Source organism: Melanerpes formicivorus, unplaced genomic scaffold (assembly GCF_026170545.1).
Source record: "Melanerpes formicivorus ecotype bairdi unplaced genomic scaffold, bMelFor1.0.p_v2 SCAF_29, whole genome shotgun sequence".
Classification (NCBI taxonomy): Eukaryota; Metazoa; Chordata; class Aves; order Piciformes; family Picidae; genus Melanerpes; species Melanerpes formicivorus.
In genome coordinates this window covers 7,031,693-7,044,370 of record NW_027142381.1, presented here as the reverse complement: position 1 = coordinate 7,044,370, position 12,678 = coordinate 7,031,693, and the positions used below count along the sequence as shown (strand labels likewise).

General features: G+C 42.8%; 1 protein-coding gene across 2 annotated transcripts in view; it reads right to left on the bottom strand.

Annotated features, from left to right (window-relative positions):
* Window positions 1–1,569: 1,569 nt before the first annotated feature.
* Window positions 1,570–12,678, bottom strand: part of VMP1 (vacuole membrane protein 1) — a 74,595-nt gene continuing 63,486 nt past the window's right edge. For both annotated transcript variants that reach the window (XM_068154820.1, XM_068154821.1), the window contains exons 12-13: window positions 5,871–5,973; window positions 1,570–4,565 (exon numbers count right to left, since the gene is read on the bottom strand). In XM_068154820.1, the coding sequence (XP_068010921.1) occupies window positions 4,422–4,565; window positions 5,871–5,973 (247 nt within the window). In that variant the 3' untranslated portion in view covers window positions 1,570–4,421. The remainder of the gene's footprint in view (window positions 4,566–5,870; window positions 5,974–12,678) is intronic.

Genomic DNA, 12,678 nt, shown 5'->3' with positions numbered 1-12,678 from the left:
TAGAGGTTAAACCCTCACCTGGCCTGGCCTGCTCTCAGGGAGGGGAGGCAGCCCAGCAGGAAACTCTCCCTGGCTTACTGCTCTCCCACTTTCACCCTCCCACTTGGTGCTACACTCTGGAAAAGGCTGGGCAAAGGTCTCACTGGCTTTTTCTTCTTCCTCTCCAAAACCAAAATCAAGTACACAAATTTACAGTTAAAAACTACAATTTCAACTCTCAGGAGAGCAATTTCAATTCCCTTACCTATAATTACATCCAACCTTTTAACAGCTGATTACAAAGTATTTTTTAACCATGTGCTTCAAAGAAAACTGAATTACTCTTACCCCTGAGCAGTGCCCCCAAATCACCACTTTTACACCTGCAATCAATTTGTTCACTAATATTTATATTGGTGCTTGCTAATCAGGGAAACATCCCCACTATTTGTGCTTGCAATTAGCACTGCCTGCAGTGAGAGGGAGGCTGATTTGAACAAATTAAGTAATGAAACCCAAAAGCACAGCAGGAAAGGACTTTCTGGAACAGCTTTAAGCCATCTTCAAGTATTAATGACAAGTATCTTTTAGCATGAACAGGCAGCTGGGTGATCTCAGAGGGAGCTGCTTTAATAAGAAACTTGGTATGACACTGGGATGGAGGCAAGAAACTGTAAGCAGAAACAGGGAGCAGGAGGTGTCCTGACGGTTTTGAGCAGAGCTGAGGAAGTGTGGAACTGGATGATTCATCTGGCATGGCCTGTGCTGATCTCTTGGCTCAGCCTGGTACACAGCAGTGTGACTTGTTTAGCTCTGTATCAACACAGTTCTTGCCCTGGTGGGGTTCAGTGCATCTGCCTGGGAGAGGGGCACGCCAGTGCGCTCACATCTCACACAGCCTTCCAAGTACACAATGCACAGGTCAGGCAGCAAGCAGAGAGAGAATCAAGAGGAGGATTAACTGCAATCCTACCTGACCTCAGCTCTGCTGTGCTGCTCTGAACTCTCAGGCTGGCAACACAGTCAGCTTTCTGCTTTGCTTCCTACTTACAGTGCACTGGTGAAAGCAGAGATTTAGCCATGCTCCACGGGTAAGAAGACTGAAAAAAAGAAATCTCTATCACCTCAAAGTCATCTTTGATGTTTAACAAACATTAATTGTTGGGAGGGATGTTACTTCTGTGTGATTTTCAGTAATTCCCAGGGGGGGAGAGGAAAAAAAAAAGGCAAAATACTTTATTTAGTGTCTGCACTGCAAGATGAGTAAGCTAAAACCAGGGATGTGTGCCAAGATGGTTTCTCTTGCCACAGAGCCCACTTTGGATTTCTTCCTAACGCACTTTAAGCTGCTTCCACTGTGTCACCCAACATATGTGCAACAAAAAGGAAGCTTTGGATTAAGGGAGCAAGAAAAAAAAGCAAGTGTTTTCAGATGAAATGCTGAAGGCTCTGGGAGTTTCTTCAAAGCCACAAAACGCAATCGCAGATTGATCTTCTAGATCACACTCGCTGTGGGGCAACAAACTCCACAGCACTGAAACAGCTCAATACAGAGAAATGGGAACAATCCAGCTGAAATAAACACTGGGAAACAGTTATTTGTCTGTTTATTTAAGCAAACACAAAACCATTTGCAAGTCTCATTAGGTTTGCAGAACTTTCTAATAATCATTTTTTTCTTTACCTTTTACCAAGTCTCATTATCTCCCAGCAGCTGAACAGGCAAGAGAAGCAAGCAGAGTCACCAGGCCCTTCTTGAAACAGTGTTAAAAAGCTTCCAAACAACAGTGCAGCTCATCGGAATGGACACATACAAACAGGTATCTTTTGCTCTAGCTGCTTGTAAACATATTTAAATAGAAGTGGGAGAAAGCTTTCCAGTTGTCTAGTGAGTTTCTGCAGTAGGCCAGGAGGCATAATTATGAGGAGACAGCTAAAGTATTTAACAAGATAAAATGTATTGGCTTGAGCTGTGGGAAGAGGATTTTTAGCCTTTTTAATTACTGTTACACAGTCTCCTCATTTCAATCTGACAGCACACAGGGACCTCAGCATGTCATTTACTCTCTCACAAAAGGCTTTAAGACGCTGCCAGAACTGTGTGAGGTAAATTCCAGGCTCCCTAAGGTGAATGGCAGATTGGAGGTAAAAAGCTGCCACCAGAACCAGGGAAAGTAGCGAACAGCTGTTTGGCTCATCCAAGAATCCTGAAGACAAATGAAACAAACAGCCCCCAGCCACTGCTGTGATCTCCTACAAAGTGCACAATTAAAGTTTTAGGAGACTGAAAAAAAGTGAAGCATCAACTAGAGCTACTGTTTTTGGAGTCTGCATTGCATCAGAACAAGTTCTTCACTAATTTATTTCAAAGACAATACTTAGGCCAAGGAGTGAACAAGCTGCTGGGGCCAAGATTTAAGAAATACTGTTCAGCTGCTAAACCCCCCCAGGGGCACACCAAAGGCCTTTGTGCTTTTAACTACCTTGTCCAGCACTCAAAACTTCTAGGTATTTACCTTTCATCTAATCAGGAGCTCTACTGAGAGAAGCCCCATTTAAAAGTCTCCCCCACTCCTTCCAAGCTCTACATGAAGCACAGAGGAGAAGCATTCCAAACCTCACACACGACCCAGGGGAAACTTTCAAAGGTGTTCCTTACGCGGACTGCTGCGCCACCACTTCTGACTTCCACCTAAACTTAGGAAACATTGATGTGCTGTTGATGTTCAATGGAAACAGTTGGAGATGGATGAGCAAACGGTCAGATGAGAGATACCAAAATGTCAGACAGCCTACCGACTGTTGTTGCCATGAGATCCAACAGTCAACATCAGTCTGATAAGCTATCCGACAGGATGGTACGGCCATGGAGATGTCACGACGCTCGGCAACACAAGAGGACATTCAGGCAGGATTGAACAACATTGGTGCTCCCACACCTTGCTCCACACACCTGCCCTAACCTGATGCAGGGAGAAAGCTAATCGAAGCTGGAGCAGGATCTAACCTACCGTGTGCCCAAAGCCTCCTTTTTGGTAACGTTAATTCAATTCTAGGATTCTATGAAGAAAGGCAAAGGAATTCTTCTTACTTACCCCTAGGATAAACATTAAAAGCAATAGTTCAAAGATTCTTAAGAGTAGTAACACAGATCCAGTGGCAGTGGGATAGATATCTACTTACTAAAGAGGGAATATTTCATAGTGGTTATGCTCATGGCTATTAGTGCTGGAACACACACCCATTCACAACAGTGCTTTTGAAATAGCTGAAAAGCCTAAGGTTAAGGTTCCCTATAAGGTTCTCTGTGCCATTGCTGTCTTGGAAATCAAATCTGTTGTCAGCTGGACTCTTTACTCTTCCCCCCCCCCCCATCTCTTCTTCATTGCCTCTGGTGCTGTCATCAGTGGCAACCACCTGAGAAGAATTTATGATAGCCAATACTGCTAGCTACTTAACTTGCCTGGTTTAACCTTAGTTCAGGGAAGTGACATCCTTTCTACTTCCTTCTGCTAAGGAAGAAGTTCTTAAGAGAACAAAAAAAACCAAACCCAAACAAAACACAACAACAACAAAAAAAAAGAACAAAGGGCTTCAGCACCATTTGTGCAGGAAGGATGAATAAAGCATGAGGTTCATGGGATTAAGGCTTAATAAAGAAACTAAAGGAACTGAGCATACAAAAGCAGAGAGGAAAAGAAAGAGCTCAAAAAGACTGACACAAGAAATTCTGGAATGATCAAAGATGCCTTTATAAAGTTTTATCTTCACTTCATTCTAAATATACAGAATAAAAAACGCCAGCTTTCAGCATTTGGACATCAATCACCTCTGCTAACATGAAGTTTAAGAGGGTGGCTTTTCCAACAGAGAGCACGTGCAATGCAATGGGACGCTGGAGAATTCAGATGGAAGAGCCTTACCAGGAGGAGACATGCAACAGTTTGTATCCAGTCTCTGTTCATTTATATACATTTGGATGGGCTTGAAAAGTTATGGGGGGGAAAAAGCACAAAAAAGAGAAAAAAAAAGGCCACCACCCTTTGAAATGAAAAGTTACCCTTAGGTCAGTCAGGAGTTAAATCAGGAGATGGAGAGGATTAAATCATCAGTTTGGGAAGTAATTTGGGTGGACAACGTTTGTCATTAACCTCACATTGCCCATCCTGTGTTAACACAGCTCAGACCTGGAAAGCTTTGGGGTTTTTAATACCTTACCTTAACAGTTCTAAGTTTGCCAATGAAACATCTGCTCTAAGAGTCCAAATTACTTGCCAAATTAAATAAAAAAAACCAAAAACTTGTTAGAGTTGAAAAATCTGATGGTAAAAAGTTTCCCCCTGCTTTGAGTAACGCTGTTTGGTTGGTTTTAGACATGTGGAAGGATGTGTGTCAACTGCTGTGTGTCTGCTAAAACCCATTCCGAGGGGGTTCTCCCGAGCTCATTTGGTTTTCTCTTCAGAGTACATCTTCTGTTGCAGCCGTTTGGCATAGCTCTGGGCCATGGAGTTGATTATAGATAAGATAAAATAACAAACCATGACAATCACCAACTTTTCAAACAGCCAGGACAGCCAGTTTTCCCCCTGAAGAGACAAAACAGAAAGAGGGAGGAAAAATGAAGATTAGTGGAGAGCACAACGGAGCATTTCCCATCTTCTGGGTGAAAGGGAAGTGCCTAACCCATTTTTGTGAGGGAATTTATCAAATTAAAATCAGGAACCCAGTGGAAGCTGACAGGATTCCTGCAGGTCCCCCTGTGAAGCTGATTTTAGTCCCTTGAAAGACAATGCAAGAGGGTTTGCCAGAGACACTGTGGGGCAGATGAGGAATCCTCCAGCTTTACCAGTGCACTCCTAATTTATTGGTCCCGATACTGTTTCTTCTTTGCTAACAATTCAGAGTTCAGAATTAGCAACCCCTGACCTGTCATTCCCTGTCATATTGATTGCAAAGAAAACAATCAGGCCATCAGCTGACAATGTTTCTCTCCTGAACTCCTATATTCTGTTACCTCCCCATTAGGATTCGACTCTTCTGGTGTCACCAGGATCTGACCTCGGCAGCTCCACTTCCAGCGTTTTCCACGGCTACTCTCAACTTGGATGTCATGTTTGTCAAAGGAGGGCAGCAATGCACTGCACAACAACTACTCCAGTGTGCACAAAAGGAATCTGCCTATTTAGCTAGACCAGCCTGATCCTCCCTGATTGAGTCTCCCGTGGTAAGAAACGGGCAAAGATATTTTTAAGAGCTAGAAGTATTCTATCTGAAATCTGAGTTAGATGAATGGATTTTATCTACAACTGCTTTGCTATCTGAAGAATTTTCGTGTCAAAGTTGCTCTGTCCTCACTGAAAATTCAGGGTGTCTTGAAGAGTACTTTTTTGGGGGGGTTGCTTTTTAAAGTACCTTTTCCCCACTATGAAAGGACACTTCTGCCCCTTTGTACCGACTCTGATTTTCCTTTCACACACCCGAGGTTTGGGGATTTTCTCTTACTGGCCATTAAGCCACAGATCCTCCTGGCTTCTGAAGTACCAGATGCTGCACACCGCTACCATTTCACATGGAAATGCAACTTTTTTTTTCCCCTGCTTAAATTTCTCTTTCAAAACAGGCAGCTCCCAGAGCCAAGACTTGCCATTGGCTTTCCTCTGTTTTATTCTCCCAGAGCTTTAAATCCTGCTGCATACAATTACAGCATTAATTTTAATTCCCAGGATGTTTTCCAAAGGAGATTTTTATCTGTTTCCCTGGGCAAGTCTTTGGAAAGCAGAAACAAGAGTTCCCTCGGTAAACCTAACAAATCAAAAGGCAGCTAGAAAAGGGAAAACTTAACTGGGGGGAAAGAGAGAGAGAGGGAGGGAGGCAGGCAGAGAGGTTCTTACCTGTGGCACGCCACTGTCAGATTTGTGATGAAGTTTTATCCTCTGAGCTTCCAAATATTCTTGAAATGGCTTCTGAAGAGAAGGACCTATACTTGGAATAGCACTGATGCAACGTTCATTCCAGAGAACAGGACAAAAAGGGGAAGAAAAAGGAAAAAAAAAAAATATATATTTTTTTAAACTTACCACTTTGACCTAAACAGAGCAAAGTTCAGACTGAGCTGCAGCTCAGCAGGGCATTGCTACTCGAGAAAACACATCACACCAAACCAAGTGCATTTCATCTTTTTATCTGCCACTTCTGAAAGGGACATCGTTTCCCCAGGTCCTCAAAAAGTGCTTCAAAAGGAAAACCTTTCCGAGCAAAGCAGTGCCACAGCACACTGCTGCTGAGAGAGAAAGAAGCTGCGAGCTGGAGCATTTCCTTGGAGCCCAGGAGAAGCCAGCTGAGGCTGTGCACTGGTGCAGTGCTGAGAATCAAATGAATGACTTCTCAGAAGTCCCACATTTATCACCAGCAGTTCCTGTAAGAACTGGTTTGAACCGATTAATAAGGAAATGACTTGTGCTTGTGTCATCCCTCAGTTAAAAAAGAAACTGCTCGCCCTATGACTTGCCCTATCTCCTCAAAGGAGCCGGCCCCTTTCTCAAACTAAGTCCTTATTAGGACAATCTGTGCGTCATCCTTACCCAAAAAGAATGCATTAGCGAATTCTGCAGGCGCCTCCCACAAGTCAGTCATTAACAAAGGAACAAAGGAGGAACTATGAACCCTCTTCTGAATCGTGCCATGGTTTATGGCAGACGACTTGCACAAAAGCTGCAATACATTACTGAACACCTTGTTCCTTGCATTAACGGTGTAAAGATCACAGTTGTGCTTAGGGAACCAGGAACTCTCTCCCACCTCCGCGGCGTGAAGGTGCTGGGCAGCCTCACGGCAGCCTCCAACTTCCTGCCTGCAAACGCCACGGCTTGTCCTGACCTTAATCTGAAACGACCACGGTGATTTCTTTCCATCTCCACACAGTGCTACTCTGCAGGAGGTCCAAGGCGCTTTAATAATTGTCAGGACACTTAAACGGTCCTCCAAGTGAAATATCATACAGGAGAAATCACCACTGCCACCAGCAGCCGAGCCGGCATGCCGAGAACACCAGCACAGCCCAGAGGCTCCCGAGCTTCTATCTACACCAACACTCCTAAATCCAGCCCTGAATCCCCATTACTGCCAAATGCTTACATTTCAAACAGAATTGATATTTTTAAATGCAATTAATTTTGTCTTTTTAATTGTAAGCAAATTAATATGGTCTACAGTAAAAAAAAAACAACACCAAAACATGCAAACAAACTAAAAGGAGCTAAATTTCAACCCTTCAGTTCTGATTCTTTACACTTCAGGAAGGATTTAGTAGAACACACTTCAGACACCAAGACACACATACAGAGAGCTGTACAAGTGGTCACCTCCTCTCCCAGGGACTGCAGGAGGGCCAAATCTCCAATCTCTAAAATGATTTGTCTCCTGATCTGCCACAATATTTATTCCCTTTTCCAGGCTAAAGCCCAATTAAAAATAGCAACTTAAAAACAGCAACTTTCTAATCACAGGAATTTAGGAAAATGCCCAGACCCCAGAAACCAAGTAGCTCACTCTCCTCCACCAAATTTCCTTCAATAGCCAGGGGCAACTAATTTTTTTCTGAGTGTATTTACAAGAACAGGATTGCCTCCCTCATGATTCACCAGCACCACGGTACAAAAGGTATGAGTGAATTCTGTGCCTCGATGGGTAACATTTCAGAAAGGAAAAAAAAGGAAGCAGCAAGTACCCCAGGTCCATTCCAGACACCTCACACACCACTGTGTCAGCCTCTGCCTCTGATTTCAGAGCTTCAAGCCTCTGCCTCTGATTTCAGAGCTTCAAGCCTCTGCCTCTGATTTCAGAGCTTCAAGCCTCTGCCTCTTGATTTGAGAGCTTCAAGCCCCTGCCTCTTGATTTCAGAGCTTCAAGCCTCTGCCTCTTGATTTCAGAGCTTCAAGCCTCTGATTTCAGAGCTTCAAGCCTCTGCCTCTGATTTCAGAGCTTCAAGCCTCTGCCTCTGATTTCAGAGCTTCAAGCCTCTGCCTCTGATTTCAGAGCTTCAAGCCTCTGCCTCTTGATTTGAGAGCTTCAAGCCCCTGCCTCTTGATTTCAGAGCTTCAAGCCTCTGCCTCTTGATTTCAGAGCTTCAAGCCTCTGATTTCAGAGCTTCAAGCCTCTGCCTCTGATTTCAGAGCTTCAAGCCTCTGCCTCTGATTTCAGAGCTTCAAGCCTCTGCCTCTGATTTCAGAGCTTCAAGCCTCTGCCTCTTGATTTCAGAGCTTCAAGCCTCTGCCTCTTGATTTCAGAGCTTCAAGCCTCTGCCTCTTGATTTCAGAGCTTCAAGCCTCTGCCTCTTGATTTCAGAGCTTCAAGCCTCTGCCACTGGTTTCTGGGGGTTCAGAACCATCCCCGAGGCTGAGGACTCCTGGTAAGAGTTCTCGGAGGCACTCGCTGGTCAGCACGAGTCACGCTTTGAAACATGAGTTACATTTTGAGGTTTCTTTTGTTTTTCACATGACACTTGGAAGCCTGGAAAAGCTCCTGAAAGGTAATAGTTTACTTTTAAACTTCTGCATGATTATGAAATGAGGAATATTTCAATGAGGAGAGATGAATGATTAATAGAAGGGTTCTCCAAATGCCTCCCATTTTTGTCTGAAAGCTGAACTTAAGTGCCCAGTTAGCACGAAACAACAGAACAAAGAGATGAAAGCCAAGTTCAGGCAGCTTGAAGGGATCCTGGTGCATCAACACCGTATTTCAATCTTTATTTTCACTTAGATTATTCAGCATTTTTTATTCTTTTGTGAGCGTGACTAAGATTTAAGTGCACAACATTCACTGTGTTAAAGCTCATTGAAGGAAGAGCTGTGAGATCCTGAATGCAAGGACTTTGGCTTCTCAAAGTCTGCAGTGTTTTCAACATTCACAGAGGCTTTAGTACCAAGAAAAAAAAAATCCCCAAAAGCAGCACAAATTTCATCAAGGAGTAAAAGGAAGCAGAGAAACACCTAGAAAATCTGGAATTCACAGTGCTAGGAATAGAACTCTTGAAATCCCATTTCAATGGGACAGTATCAGTTTGACAGAACTCCATCACTTAATCAGCCATCTAACATTTGTCACTTAATAGCCAAAGCAAAGATTGAATACTTTCAGAGCTAAGATTACAAGCCAATTTTCATTTCACTGAATTAAAACCGAGTGAGTGGAATCCTCACCCTAGTGAAGTCCAACTCCCTAACCCTGTTCTTCTCAAAGCAGGAGGGGGAGAAGCCTGCAGTACAGCATTTCAAGGTTTACACTCAGAGCAGACAGAGGCAGAAGGAGCAGATGTGCATCAGAATTCCGTGCCACTTAGCAACAGACTTCAAGTTACACCTTCAAGAGTGCTGCACTTTCAGAGTCTAGATGCAAACCACAGGGTATTTACACATCCGACTTCAGGAGGGAAGATGCTGGAAGATAACCCTGCAGAATTATCTACCCTTAATTCCTTGCATTTTCCTTTGAGAATCAGCCCCTTTGTCTTTCAAATACAGAATATGAAAGGGTAAGAAAATAAAAGGCCCTTGGTGCACAACAGAACTCAGCTCATCCACACTTTGTAGTCTCTATCTGCCACAACAGCGCACACAAAAACCCACCCCAAACGCACAACCTGCCGTCCCTTCTTAAAGGCTTAAACTGGAAGTCTCAGTGAGCTCCTTAAGACTCCCATTAAGGAAAAAGAAAAAGAAAGGAAAAAAAAGCATTAGAAAAAAAAAAGCATTAAAAAAAAAAGCAATAATTGAGCAGAAGCTGTGAAAAGAAGCACCGAGGCAGCCTGCACCAGAGGCTGTCCTTGTTATTAATGTTGCAACAAGGATTTGCTCCCTGGAAGTGAGGTGCTGCCGTCCTTGTGTGTTCTGCCCTTTCAACATTTACTTGAAAACCAAAGACAGTTTGTACCAAAAATATTCAGAGGAGAGGGGAAAAAAAAAAAAAAAAAAGCTTTGTAATTATTTTTTTAAATTATAATTTACATTTTTTTTTAGGGGAAAAGAAAAAAAAAGACAAACCACCACCAAAAAGACATTTAGATTGAGAAGCAATTTGAGCAACAGTCAACATGAAACACCACTTTTTGTTTTGGTTTATGCCAGTCCTCTGTTACAATGGAACAAAGATTGCACAAGGAATTGAGAAAAGAGAGTTAGAGGGAAAAAAAAGTGAAGTCATAATTGCACTGAGACACACACAAAAAAAATTGGTACAGCCTAAATTCATTAAAATCATAGATTTCAGTAAAAAAAACCATGACTTGCTTTCTAATACTACAACATTAACACCCATTAAGGATTTTGCTTCACTGTAGAAAACACTGCTGAAGCCTGTTTACAGAAGTATTAACTGGTAGTTGGAATTAAACAGATTATTATTAGTAGTAGTACTATTAGTAGTGGTAGTCTGTTTATTTTAGTACATTTATTTTAGTCTATTTATTTTAGTACATTTATTTTACTCTATTTATTTTACTATATTTATTGTAGTCTATTTATTTTACTACATTTATTTTACTACATTTATTTTTAATACATTTATTTTACTACATTTATTTTTACTACATTTATACTTATTTACATTCATTTTGACTACAGCTATTTTATCACCTTTATTTTATTTGTATTATATCTAGTTTTATTCTTTCTTTATTAGTCTTCTTTGTTGTTGTATTGTGAACATGCTGTTGTTCTTCTTTAACTGAGAGCCATGATTTCTGCAACTCACACTTTTCCCCTCCCTGCCACCTCCCCAGCAACTAAAGCATAACTTCACCTCTGACCGAAGCCCAACGCTACAGAGGTTCAAGCAAAGCTGTTCTAGGCTTCAACATTACAGCACGTTCAGAGCCTGACAATATGACTCCTAAAACTTCTCTTGCAGCTGGAGCTGTGCTGTCTTTATCAGTTGTCCAATGCTGCATTTGCTTTTCAAAGGCTGACTGTCACCAGCTGAACCTGGGATGGCTGTCACTGGTCATGAAGTGGAAGGAAAGATTTGGGGGAAACAAAATCTTTTTAACAGACTCTTTAGAACTATAGGTAGGGGTTTTCTCAAGTGCCTGTGGATGAAGCACTAAACAAAAGGGGGGGGGGGGGGGAAGAAACCCAGGTATTCTGTGATCCTGTGGCTTTCCTTATGCCAGCTTAACAAGGAGCAGAAAGTTATGCAGTACCCCAACCCCACTGCATTTGAAAACTGATATTAAAAATACTTCTTTAAACAAATTTTAAAACGGATCTTGGAGGTGTTTTCCAACCAAAACAATTCTTTGATTCTATTTAATCATCATATTTGAAAGGCTTCTTTTTTTTCCCCCCCTCCTGACGAGTACAGTCAACTCTTGACTTAATGAAACTCCACAACCTATGTGTTCAGAGTCCCTGAGCGCTCAGATAATTACAAGCTGTGCGGCGTGCTGAGGTACAATCCTCTCTCAAATGCTGCAGTTCAGTAGCAGGGTCCTAACATTTCACAGCAGATCTATCAGGCAGTGATTTAGGACATACAGTTCCACATATGCAGAGTCACCTACTTTGCCAGAGAGAAACGGTAGAGCCAGCAACTCTTTTCAAGAAGCCCCATTTTAGGCGCAGTAATACAGTGGGGGTTTTGCTGCTAATGGAACTGTCTCGTTTGTCAGAGGCCTCTATCAGCAAGTGATGATTAAGCAGCTGATGAAGCAGTTCTTAAACCCCACTTATTCTGATGGAAATTAAAAATGTAAATAAGAACTTCAGTGGCATTCAGTTCTGAATGTTCTCCCCTATTCAGCAGCTCCTGAAACAACTGGATGCGGCTCCCCAGTTGTGACGAACAAGAAGCACTTAAGCACCAGAGGTTTAAAAACATGGGAGCCTATTTTATCATGGAAATAGCAATCCAAAGGGAAATGAGAACCGCAGGAATTGAATAGATGGTGCAAAACAAGGCTCCCAGGCTGCAACACACCGAAGCCCTGCTTGGAAAGGTGATGCAATATTGAGTCACAAGCCCGTTTTATGGATGATCTTGCTAAGATCCACAGCTGTTAATTTGGAAAAAGCGTTTAACTGTTAACGCGGGGCTGGTTCGGGCAGACTCTCTGGCACGTACACTGTGTCCTCCTCAGGACCTTCTCGGAGCCTGGGGACAAACAGCAACGTATACATCTTGCTCAGCTTCAGCTATGTCAGCCACTCCAGCTAGGGAAAAACATCCTTTTAGGAAATGCCAGCACTACAACTCCAAAGGAAGGCAACAGAGAAAGAAAATTAGAAGCAACAGAAAACCAAACTCGGGGGTGGTGGCGGTGGGGGAAATCTCACTGCTCCTTTTGTCAGCACAAAGCCTGCAGACATCCAGTATCTCAGGCTGCAGTCTTGGAGCAAGCATGGCCCAAGGCCAGGGATTATCTCCTTCTACAAAAAAGGGAGTTAAGTGGCACTGAAGAATGTGACAAGCAAGGAGGGAGCGTGCTGGGATGGAGCCTTCCCTCCCTGTACCTCCAACATCTTTAAGTAATTTATTTCAGGCAGACCAGCTATGGACAGCTGGGCCAGAAGGGCTCAAGCAAAGGCTTTCACCTTCTGAACAATTATGCAAAACACCATTAAACCATCACACCCAACACTAGGTCCTCCCACACAGAGTTTCTCTGCATTAACTTCACATTTCTCCATTCCCCTGCAAGAACAT